Genomic DNA, 23,647 nt, shown 5'->3' with positions numbered 1-23,647 from the left:
GACTTAAAACGCAAACCCGTACCCGTTTACGAAGTGACGGTTACGGAGTGACATGAGAAATATCCACTCACAGGCAGCATATAATGATTTTACATTTTAAATTTTTTGTTTGATTTGATGTAATATTATGACATTCAGATTGTCCGAAAGAAAATTTAATAAAACAAGTAATAGTTTTCTGTTAAATTGAAATTAAGTAAAAAACAAGATATGTAGTCCCATGTATAGAATTTCTTGTATGTTTCAGATTCTCCTATAAGGAGATGCATAAGAAAAAAAATGTGGCTAATTATGCTCCCCTTTTGTATTTATGAAATTCCATATGAGTTTTGATAGAAAATTTTGATTCAAATTTGAAATAGAGCAAATATAATCTTTTAGAATTGTCCATTTTTGCTTGGAACTGCCCTTTCTCATAAATATTGCAGTAAGTGAGACTAAAAACATGGTTTTCCTCGGAATGGTCCAAAGTGGACCCAACCCCTTTTGCAACTAAACTCTTCATAAATGAGACATCTTTCTGCAACAGGATTGAATGAGTTCTATTTGAAGAAAGGGTCGGCAACGTACACTCCAAAGTGATTAATTTAAGGGGGAATCCAAACCCAAATGAAATCTTGCTTTTGGAGGAAAAAGGAAAATCAGACAAGTTGTTAGGTGAAAGTTTGAACAATATCAGAAAGACAGTAAGAAAGTTATGATTTTTTTTTAAAATTGTAAATATTGGTTATCACTATACCCATGGAGACTTCGAATTGGCCGCATATGTGATATCATAAGGCTAACACTAAGACTAAAATGTCATTTTTCATAAAATTTTACCTCAAATTATTATTTTTTTCTTTTACGAAGAGATAAAGAAATATACTACTTGAGTTATATTTACATTATCGCCCCAGAGAAATGGGTAATTAGGAGAAACCCACAAATCGCCTATGGGAAAGTTATCCTTGCCCCTTGTCTTTATTTACTTACCCAGTAGCAAGTTTGAAATCTACATAGTCATGGGGATCTCAATTGTAAAGCAGCCATAACTTTCTTATTACTTGTTCGATTTTTTTTTCAAACTTCACCATTCATGCCATTCCGTTTTATTTATATTTCTCCTTTCCCACAAAACACTTTATGACCAAGGCTGGATTCCCCGTTAATATCATTATCTAGCACCCCCCCCCCCCCTTCACTTCCCATTCGCTTTCATCACATGAACATTATCGTGTATCTTTACCCATCTCCCAATTAAAAGGTTTATTATGAATAATATTGTAGTACACCTAACAACAAACTTGTCTAATTGTACCCTGCACAAGCAGTCATTTACTTCCTTAATACACAACCATTACCAATATACCATTTACATTACCACCACCTCCGCCTTTACAAATAACCTTTAATAATCTCTCCGTGGCACAATCAATTTTAATCTGAAAGAGAATAAGATATTATCTTATTTTAGTTTAATATTTGCTTCCAGCAATAACTGTAGACACTGCGACACATTGAGTGAGAGAGAAAAAAGAGTAAGTAGTTTTCTACAACACCTAGAATACAGTACATTGTTGTTGCTTTTTAAGTAGATCACCATGAATGATAAGTAACCCTGAATAAAAGCAGAAAGATAATGGATTGAAAAACGCATAATACCACAAGCACATAAATTTGTAATCAAATTTAAGTCGCCAACTACCCCCTGGATTTTTGCCTCCTCTTCCGTCTACGTCGAGCAACAGAAAGGCAATGGCCAGGAACATCGATTTGAAATAAGAATGAGGTCGTCAACTATCCCCTGACTTTTTGCCTTCTCTTCCGTAAGACTTGAAACGATTCCACCTATGTCGAGCAAGAAGAAAGGCAATGGCCAGGATCATCGTTTCAAACAAAATTAAGGTCGTCAACTCCCCTCTGGCTTTTTGTTTCCACTTCTCTAGGATTTTAGACGATTCCACCTATGTCGAGCGACAAGGAAGGCGATGGTAAGAAACACTACTAGACAGTTAATAACTCCAAGAGTAAGAAAGACTGACGTGTAGGATCCCGTCTTATCTTTGATCGCACCTGCATAAGATGACAAAAGAAAGAAACACATCCATACATCCAGCTAGTGTATAGGTAAGTTAGAAAAAAGTAAGATTAAATTTTTCAATCGTTTTTATTCACTATTATATTCATTAATAAATTGATTCATTCTATTGTTCATTCATTTATTCAATATTCAGTTTCAGTCTATGTTTTCTTCCGTAGGAACTGGGCAGGACAGCTTTTTTGCTGGTAAACGCCAAGCTGGTATATAACCAATTACCTATGAAACATTTTTCATCTAGGTTAATAAGTCCTTGTGGCTGACCCTTGAGACGACAGATATATGTTTTACTCTTAGGCAGAAGATTTCGAACTCATAACCTTGCGACTATGAGTCCAGTGCTCTAACCACTGGACCATCCGACCTGACATCTTTCCATTTGTTCACAGTTTTGATTCGTGGAGTACATATGCACGAGATAAGTAAAGGATCAGTATTGTTTTTCAATTTCTGGTGCAGATGCAGCAACATAAAAACATACAAAAGTTTGATATTAAACAAATATGAATTAATAGAACATTTGAATTATCATTGGAAATAAAATAAAAAAAATATACAAATAGTTTGAGTCATGTGTCTAATAAAGTATTATTAGTATCATCATGGTTATATATAAATATGTTTTCCTTTAAATTTTGGTGGTAGGTTAGCCATCGAACTCACCCCACTTAAAACACACCAGATTAACAATATTATTAAGAAAACTTTTAGAAACAAGTTGATAATGTTACCGAAATAGTTATTTCTCTTATTTGTTCGTGCCCCATACATGTCTCACCTGACATTAGACTCCCGAGGTTGCCACCAAGGCCTGCAACAAAACCAAAGATTCCAGAGCCAACCGTAAAGTTCTCATTTGAGACGGAACCCTTGAGGAGTGCAGCGTAAGAAATCACAAAGTTAAAGATACACACTCCCTGAAGGAAGGCAGCGACGCACATGACAGAGAATGAAGTCAGCAGTGGATCGAGTAAGAAAACAGTTGATGATATCGCGCCAAAGATCAGGAAAACTAAAATGAAGTCAATTTTGAAAAAGAGAGCTATGATGGAGATTATCCGTCCGATGAACCCTCCCGCGCCGGCTAGAGATGATAGTAAGACGGCTTTTGAGACAGGTATTCCATGCCATACCGCCCGAGGAACAAGGAATAGAAACCACGAATTTACAATAACTGCTGAGAGTAGAAGGCACGGTAATGACAGTAATAAGAGCGGTTCTTGTAGGATGATGCATTCTTGAAGCGAATGCCACAATCGAACCAACAAACTCTGCTTTCCTTGATTTTGCGGTTTGTCTGTTTGTGTTGGAATGTTGCATGGTTGTTCATCGTCGATTTCAATCACCTCATGATCGCAGTCATCACCGTCGATTAAAGGCGTTTGGCAACCGTCAATTGTCTTTGCCATCTTCACGGTTGTCTGTCGGCCCTGTTCCTCGGCTCTTGTGGGCTGTCTAGGAGAAACAGTGGTTCTCTCCGCACTCTTTGTTAATGTCTGACATCTCTCGACTGTTCTTGCGGACCCTCTGAGATAATCACTGCTCTTCTTCGCAGTGCTTTTGGATGTCTCTGAACCCTTCCCAACTGCTCTTTCAATCTGCTTGAGATAAACACTGGTAGGAATGGCATACATGCTGATACCTCCAAGAATAAGCATTGCACCACTGAATCCATATGCGCGTAGCGCCCTCTCGACGAAGAACGGTACGACCAGAGAACCTACCGTGCTTCCGAGAAGGGCGATCGTATTCACAAGAACGAAATTCTCCGGGAAGTGGTCGTTGAGTAAGACATTAACTGGTATATATACCATTGAGAGTCCTATTCCTAAGATTGAGAACAAAAATAATAAGATATATAACACTGTTAGAAAATTAATCTTTGAAATAAAAGCAGTTCCTGCAGCAGAGTCTCTAGAACACCTGTAATCTTACCAGATTGCGTAATCTTACATTATATCATGTAACATTACAGGAAATTGGTATTTGGCGTATGGAACCTTACAAATTTCCTTTGATAAAACACCCTTTTCCCCTTTAAAAAACACCTGCTCTGTTTAATTGCAGAAAAAAAATCAAAATTTATGAATTTACAGAATGATTCTGTTATTGCTTTGTGCATAATCTTTTTGTATGTAAAATCATGTTTTTTTAAAAAGTTTTTATCAATTCAAGAACTTCAAGGAAAAGATCATGGGCATCTTGAATTAGAATTGTAAACATGCTTTGGGACTGTGGTCTCATTCTCTCTATTCTTCTTTCGTATGAATATGTTTATAACTGACATTTGACAAATACTGAAATAGGGGGAAAGCCACAAGATTTCTGTGAGCAAAATATCTGAAATCTTTAGATTGGGAATGAATATAATGTCACGAATCTGGCTGGTTGGAACCAATCCAAAATTAGATTAGGGTTAGATTTTTGGGTGTTTTTGATATCTTGAATCACATTCTCGATGGGACCCTCGTATCAATCTGAAGAAGCTGAAATATCAAAAGTGTACTTATGCATCTTCTTTTACCTGTTAGTGAAAGGCAGAATCCCAGAGCAAATACAGAAGTCAGGTAACCAGAAATGATGATTCCTAAAGACGATGTAATAGCTCCCGTAACAGCCATCGCTCGAGGTGAGACAAAAGCACTCTTGAGTACATACGCCATAGGTAGAGCTGCAATACGTGAAATGGGAAATCAAAGCGTCATTTCGATGGGAAACTGCCTTAACACCACACATTCGTGCATCGCGTGCACCATGAAACACCCTTGGCAGCAGCCAATGTATAAGGTAAATGCATCACTGCATCGTAATGAGGGTTTTATAGATAATAATAATAACAAAGATGATAATGATAGCAATATTGATAATGATAATAATAATAATGATAATAATGATAATAGTATTAATAATAATAAAAGTAATGCTGATAATACTACTAATAATAATAGGTAGTTGCATTGCACCGTCTATCTAGAAACAATCTATTCTGAGGCGCATCGTTGTTATTATTATTATTATTATATTCATTATCCCGGCCTTAGCTCGAGCTGCTTTTCAGGAGGGCTCGTGCAGTCAATGAATTATTCCTGCCGGGTACCCATTCACCTCACCTTGGTCGAGTGCAGCACAGTGCGGATAAATTTCTTGCTGATGGCTAGGTTTCAAACCCACGACCCTCTGTTTGGAAGGCGAGGACCAGAACCACTAGACAACGGCACGCCCCTATATGAGTACAAGTCAGGAATGGATTACCGAGAGGAGAGGTATCATCGTCTCATAAAATTTTATTTTAACATTTGGTAAATCACCCCCAAAAATTACATTTCACTATTCCATTTCATTACTAAACCATACTAATGCACAAGCTCCTAAATGGTTGTTGTGTGAAGAGAAATAAACCAAAAATGTGTTTCATGGGATAAACAGACAGGGGAAAATTTCTTAACCCGGGTGCTCCTTTTTTTAGTAGAACCACTGGTATATGTATACAATATATAATTCTACCTGGCTTGTCTATAATAGACCAGTTCGTAGTTACTTCATGGGCAATTTTGGTCAAATGACCTTTGATTTCTTTCATCATGATAGGCAGATTTCAAAGCAAGATATTACGCAAGCTTGCCTTACATAGCAGGATGAAGAGATTGAATAGACCAGGTGACTAGAATAGCACACCAATGAACACTTAATAAAGGTATTTGTTGCATTGTTGTTTTTTGTGGATGTAAATGAAAACGACAATTCGAAAAAATATATGAATAATCAAGACATCAAAGTTGGTGCTTATCTCATTAGATTTTAAAGCACCATGTCACTTTAGTACAAATGACCTTCCTCTGATCATGCGTAGAATCTTTTGATCATGCGCAGAAAGGAACTACGAACTGGCTTATACTAGGAGGGTCAATCCACAATCAACTTTAAGAATACCTGAATGAAAACAAGATGCCAATGAACTCCCAGTCAGGTTTTAGACCTTTGCATTCTACTACTACATGTCTAACTGAAAGTACAGACTATTTGTTTCATAACATGTATCATGGGCTAATGATCGAAGATATTTTCCTCGATTTACGTAAAGCGTTTGATGTTATACCAACCAATTTAATTCTTGGAAAACTTGGAAAGTATTATGTAGTTTAAGGGTAACGAATACGATTGGATGAAAGCATATTTAACAGAAAGGAGACAGTTTGTCGTATTAAATGATTGTGAAAGTATTAAAATTAGATCAGGCGTCCCACATGGATCCATGTTGGGTCCATTGATATTTTGTATTTTATCAATGATAAATGTACCTTGAATTTTAATGTTATTTCCAAAATGTGTTTTTATGCAGATGATACTGCTCTGTTCTGTCATGATGTATTATCTAAGGAGGTTGAAAAAAATCTGCAAAGTGATTTTGATTTTATCTGTAACTGGCTCAACTTTAATGATATGCATTTGTATCCAAAAAAGACAAAAGTCATGGCATTTGGTCATACGAAAAGGTTGAGAAATTATGTTTTAATGATAAAATATATAAATGACGTGGCATGACGTGGGGAGAACATGGATCTTGTATTATTGTTAAAATATCTCGTAGGATAGGTTGTATAGAGAGAATCAAAGAATCCTTCCGCATAGGATTCATACGAATTTATATTTTACCATGATTTTACCTTACATTGATTATTGTTATACATCGTGACGAAGCTTTCCGAAATCGAGGGCCCTAGAAACGATATTTTTGACTGGGGATGCTGAAGAAGGACCAAATTCAGTGGCGGATCAAGCTTTCACTAATAAGGGGGAGGGGCGGGGAGTTGTTGCGAAAAAAAATCCACCCATATTTTTCCCACTCAAAGATAATTTTTGTTTATTTCAATCGCATCATTTTTCACATGAATATTCATCATTTTATTGTTTTACTGTTGATCTAGTCCCAATTAACGTACAATTGGTTTTCTATACATTTATGGTTAATATATTATTGTCAACCCATTGAAGTAATTTGTTTATTGGGAATTGAAGGTCGTTTTTAAGTACTGAAACATCTCTATTTTCGACAAAATAAAGCAGTGTCTTTGGCATATACACACAATTTAGAATTATTACCAAAATTCATATTGCAAGCATCATTTATTGAATATAATAAAGGAGAAATCATACTACCCTGGGGCATGCCTTTAAATAAAGGCCTAAAATCTGAAAAAAAAAATAAATTCAATACACTGTTCACGTCCAGCCAAGTAATTTTAAAACCAAATTGCCTCTGTATCTTAAAAGCCGTATAGTTCGACAACTTAGATAATAAAAGTGTGTGTGAAACTGAGTCAAATGCACTTTTTAAATCAATAAGAACAACCCCAGTCACCAGACCATCTTCAATATTGCATAATAAATATTCATTAACATCAACCAAAACAGTGAACTGGACGGAATCCTGACTGTAAAGGGCTGAGTAGAAATTTTTCTGTGAAATAGTTGTAAAGTTGAGAGTGTATTGCCTTTTCAAGGATCTTCATTATGTGAGGAAGAGCGAAAATGAGTCTGTAGTTATCAAACTCTTATTTACTTCCGCTCTCAACTCTTTGCACGCTGAATTAATTTTTGGGGGATAATATTGACTATTGTTTTTATGTTATTTTCTTTAATTCAAGATTTCCATACTGCACGATTTATACTAATGATTGTTTTATATATGTTAACTAAGAACAATTAGCTTCTCTAATTTGAAGGTAGGGGAGAAAACTAATTATTACAATTGTTGACTGTAATCGTACGAATACGCAAAATTGCAACATCAGCGCGCAAAGGGTTAAAATAGGGGTTACACGTGCCCTTTTCCAATCTTTCAGAATACAACCTGTACATAAAGACGTATTGAAAATGTGAGCGATTACGTCACAAATAAGATGAGCACTCTCCTATACCCTGTTGCACCCACAAATGTAATAATCGCCCACAAATGTAATAACGCCAACAAATGTAATAACACTTTACCCACAAATGTAATAACGCCCACAAATGTAATAACACTTTACCCACAAATGTAATAATTTTTGATCGCCCACTAATGTAATAACACTTTACCCACAAATGTAATAACGCCCACAAATGTAATAACACTTTACCCACAAATGTAATAATGCACTTTACCCACAAATGTAATAATGACTTTACCTACAAATGTAATGAATTTGAAGTGATTTTTGGCGAATTCGTTCTAAACTAATATCCTATAGTAATGCGTTCATATAGCACAAAAGTTCAAAGTCTTTTTTTCAGACCCGGTTAATGAAATATTACAGTACAAGTCTTTTTCCAGACCCGGTTTTTCAAAATTGTAATATACGTCCAAAGTCTTTTTACCAGACCCGGTTTTTTCAAAATTATGATATACGTCCAAAGTCTTTTTTCCAGACCCGGTTAATTCAAAAATTATAATGCAAGTCCAAAGTCTTTTTTTCAGACCCGGTCGTTTCAAAAGTTATAATATACGTCGGTGAGGGGTAAAGACAACACTCTAAGCCCAAGCATTTTAAGTGGGTTTAATTTTGAAGATTGGTCTCAGCTGTCATTTTTTTTTTCAATATTTCTTTATCTTTTAAATAACCGGGTCCAGACGAAAGACTAAGCATAATACTCGTGTTATTCCACAAGAATAATAATATGAGTCTTTTGTTTTTAGGATTGTTTAAATCATTTTTAAATCACCGGGTCTGGAATAAAGACAACGCTCTAAACATGTACTTTTCTACATGCATGGTCTTAATTTGGAGGATTGTTGGTTCTTAGATTCGTTGTTGGGGGTTGAGTTTTATTGATTTTTTATTCCTGAAATAATTGTGTCTGGAGGAAAGTCGATCTTCGACAATCGGTCTTCATGTTGTTCCACAGTAATTAGATTATTGGGTATTCGTTTTAGAATATTTGTAAAAAACTATTTTATTTTTCAAATAGTAACCAAGTCTGGAGAAAGGATGTCTGCTTTACCCACGCGTTATTACAATGTTTTGTAGGGGTAGTAGTATTATTTTAAAAAAGACATATTTTTACTGGGTGAAACTTTGGAAATTTGGTCTTAGATTCGAAGTTTTTCAGTTACTTTTTTTAATAGCCGGTTCTGGAGGAAAGAGTACGTTTTAAACTCGTGTTATTCCACGAGAATAAGAATATAAGGTTTTATGTTAGAAGATTTTTTTTCGTAACTGTTTTAGGTCTGGAATAAAGACAACACTCTAAACCTCTTTTTTAAACAGGTTCTTAGGTTGAAGGTTTGTTTGGTCTTAGACTTTGATTTTTTTATTCTTACTATTAGCGTTTTTTTAAAGAAAAAAATGGTCGGGCTGAAAGACTACGCTATATCCAGCATTAATAAGATTATGGGGTCTTTATACGGTTTTTAAACTGTTATTCATAATGTTTTGATAACAGGTAACCGGGTCTGGAGAAAAGACTACGCTTGATTCTCAATTTACTCTTAGTGCATATATTCACAATATACACCGTATTAGTTGAAACAACAACAAAGACATTAATTCCACCAGTTTTAATTAACTGGGTCTGGAGAAAAGACTAAGCTCTATTCCCCTTTTTTCCACAGGAATATCATTATCGTATCTTAGTTTGGACTTATATTATAAATTTTGAAATAACTGGGTCAGGAAAAAGACTTTGGACTTATTAAAATTCTGGAAACAACCGGGTCTGGAAAAAAGACTTTGGATTTATACTATAATTTTTTAAACAACCGGGTCTGGAAGAAAGACTTTGGACTTTTATTATATTTTTTTAAACATCCGGGTCTGGAAAAAAAGACTTTGGATTCATATTATAATTTTTAAAACAACCGGGTCTGGAAGAAAGACTTTGGACTTGTACTTTGATGTTTTATTAACCCGGTCTGAAATAAAAAGACTTCGCACTTTTGTGCTATATGAAAGCATTACTATAGGATTTTAGTTTAGAACGGATTCGCCAAAAATCCCTTCAAATTTATTACATTTGTGGGTAAAGTCATTATTACATTTGTGGGCGATCAAAAATTATTACATTTGTGGGTAAAGTGTTATTACATTTGTGGGCGTTATTACATTTGTGGGTAAAGTGTTATTACATTTGTGGGCGTTATTACATTTGTGGGTGCAACATACCCCCATTACACCAACGCTACGTCCATGCAGTTCTCGCTACGTCAAAGAAAAATTGCCATGACGCAGTGGGAACTGCTGCAGCGTACTGAGAGCGTAGAGAGAACTGTTATTGACGTGGCAATGTCTGCATGATCTCCGAAAACAAATTTCCGCTACGTGGACTTTGAACATGTCCAAAGTACGCGTAGCCGAAGCGCCGACTAAACCGAGCGTAGTAATGACGCAGTAAAGACCTACCAACAGCTTCATAGACGTAGCGGACACCGAAAGAACGTGGCAACAACTCTGTCCATGTCTACTGTACTGCCACTACGCGGCCACCACGTAAGCTCGGTTGGCTCTACGTCCAAATAAACGAAGGTACAGAAAGTCGCGCAATCTGCTGGATGTAGTCGGAACGTAGCGGGAACCGTTTCGACGCAGCATGGACAGGCTCTGCTCGCAGAATGAACTTTGTGGGCACACTACACACGCAGAATAAACGTCACATAACGTGATGCGGACGTAGCACGTGACAATTTCATATCTTTCGAGAAATTCAAACAAAGTTGGCGCCACGTCCAAGGGTTTCTTCTGAACTTCAAGAACGTAGCGGGAACTTCGTCTGGTGTAAAGGGGTATTACAAAAGAAGTGGGTGTAAAGAATCTAAACCTGGTGCTTTCTTTGTGTCTAACTTATTTAGCTCCTTAAATACGTAGTCAACCTTGATGGGCTCGAACTTGAAAGATTCGGAGGTGAACTGATCAGCATCTGCGTGTATGTCTATATTCTGATTATTACAGCAATCTGGTGTGAAGTGATTATTGAAAAAATTTGCAGCTTTTTTAGAGGATCGCTTTCTAGTTTGTCATTAATAACATCACGCATCCCATGGTAATAGGTTTGTATTTTTTCCATATTAAAAAGATTATTCTTATCGATGACATCATGTTTACCATCGATAAGGGTTATTGTTTCCATATTAAAAAGATTACCCTTATCGATGGCATCATGTCTACCATCGAATCTTTCTTTCAAATAATCTCGTTCTCAAGAAAGACACACATATTCATCAGTAATCATTGGAGAACGTTTGTGTCGCTGCCTGACGGATATGTGTTGTGCATGTTTATCACATCAACAAATGAACATATTTTTTATGCATTCCATTTTCCATCGATATCGCCATTTTCGAAGACATAATGCCAGTCTATTAGTGCACCTTCCTCCCTAAAACATCACGATTGAAATTTCGGAAAGATCGAAATGGTTTAATCTTTGTAGTAATGGGTAGCCTTGTCGCTTCGGTATCAACACAGATAAGAGAATGATCACTTAGTCCAATCGATACTACTTCGCAATGAAAATTGTTCGTCTCAATTGGAACTAAAATCAAATCAATGCGAGTTATGCTATTATTTTTTACTCTAGGGGATTCATTCACAATTTGTTTTAATTGCAAATACGTCCAACCTTTTTTTTCAGTTTTGCTGACAATGAGTTCTCGGTGAGCATATTACAATTAAAGTCTCCAAGGATAAAAACATTCGATGTATGTTGTCGAGTTTTTAAAAATTGAATTTCTGATTAATCGAAGAAATCATTTACAGAGTTTGGAGGAGGGTAAACAATAGCGATCATATAAGGTTGTGAATGTTTATGCTTTACTTCGACCCATAGTATTTCCAGATCTACAAGTTCTAAACTGTATCTGCGACTGTAAGTTGAGTTTGAAGTAATATAACAAGCCACACCACCACCAGTTGAATTTCTATCTTTTCTTTCAAGATTATATCCGTTTAAATGGATTTCAGAATCAAGAATGAAATGATCTAACCCAGTTTCCGTCAGGCCCTAACTTCAAAAGGGTTGTCAAAAATGAAATCTTTCACGTGATCAAATTTGCCCCTAATACTGCGTTAAAATTTATTTTAGCAAGCTGATATTTTTATTATTTCTATTTTGATCTAGGTCATGGGCATTCTAAGGACACTTTGTCAGCAAAGAAAATGATGGATTTCTCCTATTCCTCTTCCTAAGCGCGAAATAATTCATTCTTAAAAAAGGGAAAATTTAATATTACGAACTCAGGAAAATTTTATTTTATTTATAAATCTAATAAGCCTATTTACAGCTCTAAATTTTTTGACATTTATTCCTGAAAAATTGACATTTTAAACATTTTTGTAATTATGAATAGGATGCATGGGTTGATATTTTTTAACAAATTAATGAGAGTGGAAATCGCAATTTCGTGAAAAGGGGAATTTATTAGTTTGTTATAGAATTGTTAATAATCATAGAGGAAATTATTGAGGTATACATTATTCGCAAGTCAAAATGCGAGCGCGCAGCGCTGGCCGACAGATTTTGACCATCAAACCTCTAAAGGGACATTATGAGAACTTTATGGAATACACGAAAAAAACGGAAGGAGAAAAATTCACTTTTGAGGCACATATTCAGGCCTAGGATTACGAAAATGTTTCATACAAAATAAAAGACAAATATGAAAAAAAAATCTTTTTTCTATCTAATTGTGCAATGATATTCTCCCAAATCCCTTCTCTCATTTTATCTATATGTTTTTATACACATCTGCGTGCCGATGTGCGAATGTTTACTTACTCAACGCTAGTGGGCGTCCTTCCCAATGAACATTTATCGAGACTTTCAAAAAATAATCACCGACGTATCCGATTTCCCCTTGTAATATCGTTGATATAACATATAGAAAAAAATTGTCCCTCCTCCAAACTTTTAATAGTTTTAATTGTCATTTTATAATAAAAGTATAGGTCGCATTTTTAAAATGACAAAGAATGAAGAGGTTCGAGGTTCTAACCCTAGAAGTCTTTCGGGGATGGGGCTAAGTTAGAGGTCGGTCCAGACGTAGATCCTTTTTATGTGATTGATATGATCTCCAGTCAGATTGTAGCCTGTGAAAACCTGATAAAAAATACATTCACAAATGTAGACAGACGCCTTGCCAAAGGAAGCGAGTACTGCTTTGAATCTTGTGGTTCAAAGTCCGGAGACTTATTCACCCCTAAAAATACCTCTAGATAACTTACCTCCAAAGGCCATCATGGAAACCGGCATGCTACAAGCTAGGCCCAGTGACACGAGTGACGAGGCATCAGTTGAGAACACATATAACATCGTCGGGATCAACACTCCGAACGACTTCATTGTGGCTACCTCAACGAACTGGACCACGAATTTACTCAAAACGATCAGGTACTTCCATTTATCTTGTGACTCACGATTAAACCCCATCTCAAACAACAATCAATTTTTTCCAAGGAACCTTGGCACGTTTGCTCTTGACAAATAGAAAACGATTCTTGAATTACAGAGGAATTATGTATTTATATGTATGTGTAGGATCTTATTCAAAACCGGATAACTCTTTTGTTAAAGTCCATGTACAGATGTAAATTGTGTACTTTAGCATTCTGTAGTCATGGTAAATGTAGGTTGCCGGGCATTTCCATAGGCATGTTACCCATAGTAACAAGACTGTAGGCGTGACAGGTTGCCCGGTATTTCAGCAGGCTGGGATGTCATTATATTAAACTATAGATTAACAGGTGTGTAGGATTACGGACTCTTTGTGTTACATATTTATGTTTGATGTGCTGGCAAGAAAAGCCAATCCAGATCACTCTCACTTTTGATTTTGGAGAAGAAGGGGCCGATTGCATGAAAGGGTCTTTCCAAGGACCGTCTTTCGTGTCGCCCATCTTTTATGGTACGCTATAAGCGGAGTGTTTCTGAAATTTATGATAAAAATAAGATTCGTTAGCTTGTTCTTAAATCAAATTGTATACAATTTCATGATATATTACATCATTTTATAAACAAATATTTTGTTTATTTTAACGGACGAATAGTATATGTTTGCAGATAAAAGATGGGCTACACGAAAGATGGTCCTTGCAAAGACCCTTTCGTGCAATCGGGCCCTGGTCTCTGATTTCTAGTAGACTTGTTAACAGGTTGAACGCTGCATTTTTGAGTACAAATGTCCCACTTGACACAAATGTTCCTTGAGTCAAAAGACAAAAAAAAAACTTCCAAAAAGACACGCGCTGTATCTATGGAAATAAGCTAGTAAATTGCATAAATTTACATATATTTGCATATTATTTCAAAAAAGTAAAAACAAGTATTTCAGAATACATATTTGATCAGAACTGCCCTAAAATTGGAAACAAAGACTTAGGGTACAAAAGGGAAGAAAATTGTCATAAAATGATTGGGATATCCTTGTTAATTATTACCTAATTTACATAAATTATGCAAATTATAATTTAAAACAGAGTATTTTTCCATGATTCCTGAACTGTTTATAAAAACAGCAACTAATACACAATGTCAACATTCTACATGTAAGAGAATATATAAGCGAAAACATCGATATGCTTTCATGCTTAAATTGCTTAGAAAGAGGGCAAATATGTCAAAATGTATGACGTGATATTGCGCTAAAACGAGACCAAAACAACCTCTATGTCACAGTCACACTCATGGATCGGACAATAAAGCGATCAATGGTATGCATTCGAGATAACACAATCCCAACACAATAGCTTCCATAGGCTTCTCGTATCGCTTTTGTTGGTGTGTCTGCCACTCCGTAATCTACGGTAAATACGGGCAAAATGCATTTCGGTATCGGTAAAATACTATTACTTTTGTTTTATTTGCTTCTCTTCGAAAATTTACAGGAGACATTGCTTTGCATGTTACTGCTTTAATGAAGCCCTGGCACATAAATCATGACGAATGCATCCTCCCTCAATCCCTACTTTTTTTTTTTTTTTACTTTATTGAAATATATATTGTTTGGAGACCCCGAAGTGGCAAAACTGCATTCCCCCGGTATTCCCGCCAATTTACATTTACTTGAAACGTTGACTTGAAAATGACCTTTGAACTTACCATGTGACTTCCGACTGTAACATAACATGTACATCCCCTAAGTACTTACTTATTTGCATAGATACACCGTGTCTCTTTGGATGAATATTTTTCATTTGACTCAAGGAATGTTTTGCCAAGTGGGACATTTGTTATCAAAGATGCAGCGTCCACCCCTTTTTTGCAGTTAACAAATCTACACAAATCTACTGTTGGGGTGTTTCCCAACCAAGCAAAGGGCGCGTGCCAATCTACCCAGTGCAGGCAGGTTCCTCTCTTCTTAATGCCGAATTGTAAGTAATGTTTGGTTGATATATTTTAATGTTTAGGTCATTCTTATGCTTAATATGGCATGTCTGTTTCCAGAAAAATAAATTTTCATAGACATATGTTCTGCTCATTTTGTCACCAGATGACATATATTTCTTATTTTACTCCATTCTTCAAAGTGAATATAGTTATCTTTACTAAAGGGAACAAAGTTGTATTTTGCTATTTAAAGTTAAACAATTCTGTGTAATTTCTAAAAAGCCTTGGTTTGGGAAATTATGAATATTTCACGTGATACCTCAGGTGAAAAAAGGAGTTTGCAAGTTGTTTAGAGTCGATATTTATATTTGATCTGATTCAGAGAGAGATAATTTTTTATATCATATTTCTTGTTATGTATTTTCTTGACTATCATGAATTTCATGCTGAAAGAGGCTTGTCATGTATTCACTTTGATAATGAATATGAAAGCTAATTTTGACGAGCTGATATCTTTGTGAATGGAACATTGTTAGGGCCTTTGCTGTTTAGTTTTTGGTCTATTTCTATTTTAGACGGCTGTCAACCTCGGGTCAGCCCGGGGTCAATGTAGATTCAACATAGGTCAGGGTAGTACCTACCCTCTATGTCAAGGTCATGAGTCACAAGTTCATTCAAGGGGATGACTCACTTCAGTCAGCCAAATCTACTGTTCGTCAGACTCGACCGACCGTAATTCGTCCTAGTAAGACCTTCAACTCAAATCTGATTCTTCGTTCTTTAACATGTTTAAGGACACGTGTCTTCGCTGATGACGTCAGCCGCGTCTTCATCGTTCCATAATCGTTCCTCGTCTTTGTCGATCATCGGCATACTTCGTCCATCTTCGTAGTTGTCGTGGGTCGTCGATCTCTTCTGTCTTCGCACTCCACAATACCCGATTGAGGTATGATCAACCAATGTATAGATTTTCCAAGACTTTCGTTAACATAATTTTAAAGGCCTATTTTCAGATCGATCTCCTCCCATACATAAACTTGGACAATCAATGTATTTATACTCCTTCTCTAAATGCATATATATTCCATTTTATGATTTGTGCATGCAAAGATTTCTTGAATATCCATTTGACAATAAACTTATTTTTCAACGAATCGATGATAATGATTATTTTATTTTGTGACATTAAATTGATCACTTCATTTATATCATTAATGTCATTGGGTCTTTTCTTCAGAGTGTTTAAGTAGCTTGTAGACTAATAAGTTAATAAGAGCAGTTTCGCTCGTGACAGTATGTATGTGTATGTATATACATATCTACCCTTATTTAAGTATTGAGTACACAATCATTGGGTAATTTCAAGTTCAGTTTTGACCTATTGGTGTTGGTGTTAGGTCAATTTTTACACGATTATATCACCAAACATGAAATAAACATGGTCCCGAAAAGTCACTCACTAGTTGTTGAGATGTCAGTAGTGTGATCTGGATCAGTTTTACAAACTCTAAGTAAGTTTTGGAGCAAGGGGAAGCAATCAAAATTTCAACACCAACACCGAGGCCAATTAGTTGGCTTGTTAACTGCAAAGAAAGGGGTGAACGCATACAAATGTCCCACTTGGCACAAATGTTCCTTGAGTCAAAAGAAAAAGATTCATCCAAAGAGACATGCTGTATCTATGCAAAGAAGCAAGTAATTTGCATAAATTTGCATATTATGTCAATTTAGCGAAAACAATTAAGAATATATATTTAACCAGAACTGCTTTAAAATTGGAAATGAAGACTTAGGGTAAGAAAGGGAAGAAAATTATCATAAAATGATTGGTGATATCCTTGTTTATTATTACCTAATTTACATAAATTATGCAAATTATAATTTAAAATAGAGTATTTTTTCATGAATCCTAAACTGTGTTATAAATAACAGCAATTAATACACAATGTCAACATTCTACATGAAAGAGAATATATTAGCGAAAGCATCGATATGCTTCATGACAGTATTAGTGTCTTAATTTGCTTAGAAAGAGGGCAAATATGTCAAAATGTAAGACGTGATATTGCGCTAAAACGAGACCAAAACAACCTCTATGTCACAGTCACACACACGAATCGGACACTAAAGCAATCAATGGTATGCATGGTATGTCATTTGAGATAACACTATCCCAACACAATAGCTTCCATCGGCTTCTCGTATCGCTTTTGTTGGTGTGTCTGCCACTACGTAATCTATGGTATATACGGGCAAAATGCATTTCGGTATCCGCAAAGCACAATTTGTGTTATTTGTTTCTAATTTGTTTCTCTTGGAAAATTTACAGGAGACATTGCTTTGCATGTTACTGCTTTAATGAAGCTCTGGCACATGAATCATGACGAATGTACCCCCACCTCAATCCATATTTTAACTTTACTAAATTATATATCTTTTGGAGACCCCGAAGTGGCAAAACTGCATTCTTCCGCGGCATTCCCGCTACTTTACACAACCAGTTTGACTTGTATTATTATTTGCACTTTTAAAATGATGTAAATTTGAAAAACAAAAAGGTTCAGTGTAAAGTTTTGGTCCCGAGATATTTAACAAGCAAATAAACAAAAGGATTGCACTACAATATGAAGGTTATTTTTAGTAACGTTTCTTTTTTTGACACATCTGCCGGAATTCTAGGGGGTGCTGTCTATGGAGAATAATACACACAGCACACCCCCCCCCCGGAAAATCTTGTGGGTGCTTCAGCCCCCGCTTCCCAGTGCCAGGGCCTCCTCTATATAATGTAGATGCTACCTTTAATAAGTGCCCTTTTCCAGATGTGGGCTTCATTAGACGATATTTTAAATGTACATGTATATTGTCAAAACAAAATAAAGGGTTGGGCAACTTCGACAGGCCACTGTCATGTACACAAACTTATTTTATGCGATATAAAACAATGCCTTCTATGTTTGTTTATTTTTTTCAAGAGGAAAACCTAAAGAGGCTTTACTGTGTGTAGTAGAAATGCATCTTTTTTTCCGATTGGGCTCTAAAAATATTTAAATTTAACATAGAGTGGAATCAATAAAGGGGTTTGAGTATTTCAGAGCTTACGTGTGGCTGCTCTCCAATGAACCACAGCTCTTCTACATGTCAATTGTAGAGTATTTTCTTTTCAATCTATTCCAAGATATCAATACAAACAAAAGTAATCTTTAAAGAGTTCTAAAGAAAAACTATTTTTTAATACATAAAAACAAAAGGGAGAAGGGTATCCTAGGCATGCTCCTGTTGGGTTATAGCATTTACTGTGCTAGAGCATTATTACAAACGGCAGAGCAATGATAATAATAACAATAATCATAATAATTATAATAATATTAATTGTAATTATAATAATATCAGTAGAGATGAATGTAAATATAAGAATATAGATATAAAAGTTGCTTTATTATACCAAAAAACGCAATTTGCCTTGCCAATGGCTTTAAAACACGATATTTTTGTATTTAGTGTCGAAATACGGAGAGGGGATGGAGGAAATTCGGAGGGCTCCCGTGGGCTTAAATAAACAAAAACAAACTTTCTTCAGGAATCATGTTAACTGATGTCTCATACATCTGTCTTTTCCAAGTCGATAATACAAGTCAAACTGGTTGTGTAAAGTAGCGGGAATGCCGTTTTGCCACTTCGGGGTCTCCAAAAGATATATATTTTAATAAAGTAAAATATGGATTGAGGTAGGGTACATTCGTCATGATCCATGTGCCAGAGCTTCAACATGCAAAGCAATGTCTCCTGTAAATTATCCAAGAGAAACAAATTAGAAACAAATAACACAAATTGTGCTTTGCGGATACCGAAATGCATTTTGCCCGTATATACCATAGATTACGTAGTGGCAGACACACCAACAAAAGCGATACGAGAAGCCGATGGAAGCTATTGTGTTGGGATAGTGTTATCTCAAATGACATACCATGCATACCATTGATTGCTTTATTGTCCGATTCGTGTGTGTGACTGTGACATAGAGGTTGTTTTGGTCTCGTTTTAGCGCAATATCACGTCTTACATTTTGACATATTTGCCCTCTTTCTAAGCAAATTAAGACACTAATACTGTCATGAAGCATATCGATGCTTTCGCTAATATATTCTCTTTCATGTAGAATGTTGACATTGTGTATTAATTGCTGTTATTTATAACACAGTTTAGGATTCATGAAAAAATACTCTATTTTAAATTATAATTTGCATAATTTATGTAAATTAGGTAATAATAAACAAGGATATCACCAATCATTTTATGATAATTTTCTTCCCTTTCTTACCCTAAGTCTTCATTTCCAATTTTAAAGCAGTTCTGGTTAAATATATATTCTTAATTGTTTTCGCTATATTGACATAATATGCAAATTTATGCAAATTACTTGCTTCTTTGCATAGATACAGCATGTCTCTTTGGATTAATCTTTTTCTTTTGACTCAAGAAACATTTGTGCCAAGTGGGACATTTGTACTGAAAATTGCAGCGTTCAACCTCTTAATACGAAATACCGAACTTGAAATCACCCATAGTCTCGTTTTGGAAATATGGCCCTGAGCTTCAAGAGTTAACCATTGATACACGTATATTAACAAAAGGCTTTTGTATATTACCAGTCTTCTGATGAACTGAATATTTATATTGTTTTTCTTAGAAAGCTTATTCACTGATCCTGTTACGCTTTGATGATTCTCGCATCCAGAATATAGGTCATTTATGCCACTGACAGTCACAACGTGGTGAACAAAACAACCCCACTTAGCCAATAGTGGAGCAATTTCGTAATAACCAAAACTATTTTTTTCTTAGGGGTGGCATTCTGATAAATCATTAAAGGAAAAGTCCACCCCAACGAAAAGTTGAATTGAATGAAAAAAAAATCCAACAAGTATAACACAGGGGATTTCATCAAAATCGGATGTAAAATAAGAAAGTTATGACATTTTAAAGTTTCACTTAATTTCACAAAACGGTTATTTGCGTCCTGGTCGGTATGCAATGAGGAGACTGATGACGTCATCCATTCACTATTTCTTTTGTATTTTATTATATGAAATATTCTAATTTCTCCTCATTATCAGGTGAAACGACAATAAATTCCTCCCTGAACAAGTGGAATGTGCATTGTTAAATTCTACATGGTTTAGTCAAGTTGGTCCATAAAGTCAAATTTGTAAAAAAAATGAAATATTGTATAATTCAAACAAAAAAACAAAACAAAAGAAATAGTGAATGATGGGCATTATCGACAAACTCATTTGCTTGTTACTGAGTTGTGCATAACACTGTTTTGTGCGAAATAAGCTAAACTTAAAAATGCTATAACTGTCTTATTTTAAATCCGATTTTGATGAAATTTTCACCGTTATGCTAGATTGATTTTTCCCTATTTATTGAAATCAATATTTTTCTGAATAGGACTTGACCTTTAAGCGTAGGTTTGGCCTTAGCTTGTCTAAACTAGAATTTTAAACAACTTCCGAGGTAACCTGGTTGTGATAATTCTTCCGTATCCATTTCAAAGATAATTTACCAAGTACTTTAATTAAAAAAAAAATCGTTATATTTTCGTATTTTCCAATGATTCCCATTTCATGACAAAAATATTTAGGAAAAATTAGCATCTATCGAGCGTTTCAAAAAATAAGTGATGTGTCTGATTTCCCCCTTGTAGTATCTTTTTTTAAGCAGGTATTTCTGCATTTATTAATAAATTATATTTACAAATTTATAACAATGATATAATATCAAACATATATAATGATCAAATTACAAAGGTGGCAATAGTATAGTAATTAAGCAGATATAGTGTGGGCGCGTCGTCGTCTAGTGGTTCTTACTCTTGCCTTTGAAACAGAGGGTCGTGGGTACGAATCCCAGCCATGGCGTGTTTTCCTTCAGCAATAATTTCATCCACATTATGCTGCACTCAAACCAGGTGAGGTGAATGGGTACCCGGTAGGAGTAATTCCTTGCATTCACTGAGCGCCGGTGATGGTAGCTGGAGCTAAAGCCGGGGTAATAATAGAAGCGCTTTGTATCCTCAGGCAAAAAGCGCTTTGTAAATCCATCAATTATTGTTATTATTATTATTCATGTAAACAATAACAAATAAATCTAAATGCAGAGGCCAGCTATCGTAAGCTGAAAGCTTGAAATAATAGAAAAAGATACGATACATAGACAACATATGACATATAGAACTGATTGTCCCTCTTCAAAATTTCAACGTTAATTTATCATTTCATATTAGTAGTGTAGATCGCATCTTCAAAATGGCACAGAATGAAGCGGTTTGAGGTTTTTAACCCTAGCTGGTTAATGGTTAGTCACGTTCATTTGAGTGTCCGAAAAGTCCACACATACAGCCTCAACACAAGGAACAGACGTTCTCACGAGCGTCAATATTGCGAAAATGCGGGTATATCTTTTGAATTATTAATCTCACACCAGATTGATTTGATTATGAATATTGTATTCACTTCGTTTAATTCGATGTAAATATTATTACAATTAATTCACTATTTACGTCTCGCCGTTAAGTGTCCATGTTCACAACTCTTGCTATGGCAAACGGTCTAAAACCACCCATATTTTCAAGACACTGGCCCCTTTGATTTCCAACTGAAATATTCCTAAGGGTAAAAAAGGTCGAGATTGATTGTCATCTCTATGTTAAATAGATTATCTACATGTCGATGTATAATAAATTGTGACTGGTTTGATGATTACATCTCATTAATCCTTTCTCCAGAACTTTGAGATCGAGCAGGCAAAACATGGCTTACTTGTTGTACATTGTCACGTGACAAACGTATGATGGTTTCCGTTCCAAAACCCTTTTCATTTGAAAAAGAAAATAATACAGTCCTAACAATATTAATTAACGCATTTAATGTTGAAATTAACAATGTTCTTGTACTATAAAGCTTTGCCTATGATATTTATAATATAGCTACAGTTTGAGAAAGCAAACATTTAGTAGCATAGAGTCCGGAATTGATTTTGATTCTCAAAAGGGTCTGCGTACTTATATCATAAACTAGCAAGCTAGCATAGTCTGCTACGTAAACTTTACAAGTGAACATAACCCAAACTAATTATGGGTCAAGTCTTTCGGAGATGGGGCGAAGTAGAAGGTCGGTCCATACGTTAATCCTTTATATCTGATTGATATGATGTCGAGTCAGATTGTAGCCTGTGAAAACCATATTTACCATACATACACAAATGTAGAAAAACGCCTTGGCAAAGGAAGCGAGTGCTGCTGTGGGATTCGAACCCCGAACCTTGTGGTTCAAAGTCCGGAGACTTATCCACTGAATCACAACAACTCTACAAATAACTCTAGATATCTTACCTCCAAACGCCATCATGGAAACCGGCATGCTACAAGCCATGCCCAGTGACATGAGTGACGAGGCATCAGTTGAGAACACATCTAACATCGTCGGGATCAGCACTCCGAACGACTTCATTGTGGCTACCTCAACGAACTGGACGACGAATTTACTCAAAACGATCAGGTACTTCAATTTATCTTGTGACTCACGATTATGCCCCATCTTAAACAACAATCACCTTTGCTAAGGAACCTTGGCACGTTTGCTCTTGACAAATATATGATTCTTGAATTGCAGATGAATCATATATATATAAATATATATATATATATATATATATATATAATTTATTGGTTGGAACTAATTAAGCTGGTCGTACAGACTGTTTCACCCGAAGGATCATCAGCGACTGGTAGTATGAAGAACACAATTTTTTTGAGACAGAATAAAGTATATACAGAGCATGTGCATTAGGGTATAACATTGGGTTGACAGAGCATGTAAATATGAAAGGGGTTACTGAAGGGGTACATGTGCTTTGTTTATTACATTACATTACGTACGCCATGCACAACCATACTCTCCACTCACAAAACGCTTCAACCTCTGCCTATGGGAGAAATTTTTCATCATCACTGCAAAGAAAAACAACAATTTGAACTCTCGAACTGAACTCATATCTACCTGTATACATAAGAAAAACTCCTCCTTGCTGGATACGGATAGCCCTAACCCCCCCCCCCCCCCCACCTCACTTGTAACCATGCAGTAGTGACCCCTAAGTACCCCTTATGTAATAAACAAAGCACATGTACCCCTTCAGTAAACCCTTTGATATTTACATGCTCTGTCAACCCAATGTTTACCCTAATGCACATGCTCTGTATATACTTTA

At 35.6% G+C, this 23,647-nt stretch overlaps 1 protein-coding gene across 2 annotated transcripts; it reads right to left on the bottom strand.

Moving 5' to 3' along the window:
- Positions 1 to 1,141: 1,141 nt before the first annotated feature.
- On the bottom strand, positions 1,142 to 23,059 carry LOC121417438. 2 transcript variants are annotated; one of them, XM_041611152.1, is made up of 4 exons: positions 22,770 to 23,059; positions 4,605 to 4,751; positions 2,859 to 3,908; positions 1,142 to 2,055 (listed from the first exon to the last, which is right to left on the bottom strand). In XM_041611152.1, the coding sequence occupies exons 1-4, from the start codon at positions 22,972 to 22,974 to the stop codon at positions 1,925 to 1,927; spliced, it is 1,533 nt and encodes a 510-aa protein (XP_041467086.1). In that variant the 5' UTR covers positions 22,975 to 23,059; the 3' UTR covers positions 1,142 to 1,924. The 2 variants fall into 2 exon arrangements, with proteins under 2 accessions (XP_041467086.1, XP_041467087.1); XM_041611153.1 differs by lacking the exon at positions 22,770 to 23,059 and adding an exon at positions 13,276 to 13,480 and having other exon boundaries at positions 1,143 to 2,055.
- Positions 23,060 to 23,647: the final 588 nt, after the last annotated feature.

Source organism: Lytechinus variegatus, chromosome 6, assembly GCF_018143015.1.
Source record: "Lytechinus variegatus isolate NC3 chromosome 6, Lvar_3.0, whole genome shotgun sequence".
Lineage (NCBI taxonomy): Eukaryota > Metazoa > Echinodermata > Echinoidea > Temnopleuroida > Toxopneustidae > Lytechinus > Lytechinus variegatus.
The sequence above is the reverse complement of the archived record's forward strand: the minus strand, read 5'-3'. Positions and strand labels throughout refer to the sequence as shown.

What these genes read in the sequence shown, in the direction of transcription:
- LOC121417438 (XM_041611152.1), bottom strand. Translation starts at nt 22,974, where the DNA reads ATGGGGCATAATCGTGAGTCACAAGATAAATTGAAGTACCTGATCGTT. An exon ending in TTCCATGATGGCGTTTGGAG is followed by an intron (nt 4,752 to 22,769) that starts GTAAGATATCTA and finishes CACGTATTGCAG; the next exon opens with CTCTACCTATGGCGTATGTA. An exon ending in CCTCGGGAGTCTAATGTCAG is followed by an intron (nt 2,056 to 2,858) that starts GTGAGACATGTA and finishes CATCTTATGCAG; the next exon opens with GTGCGATCAAAGATAAGACG.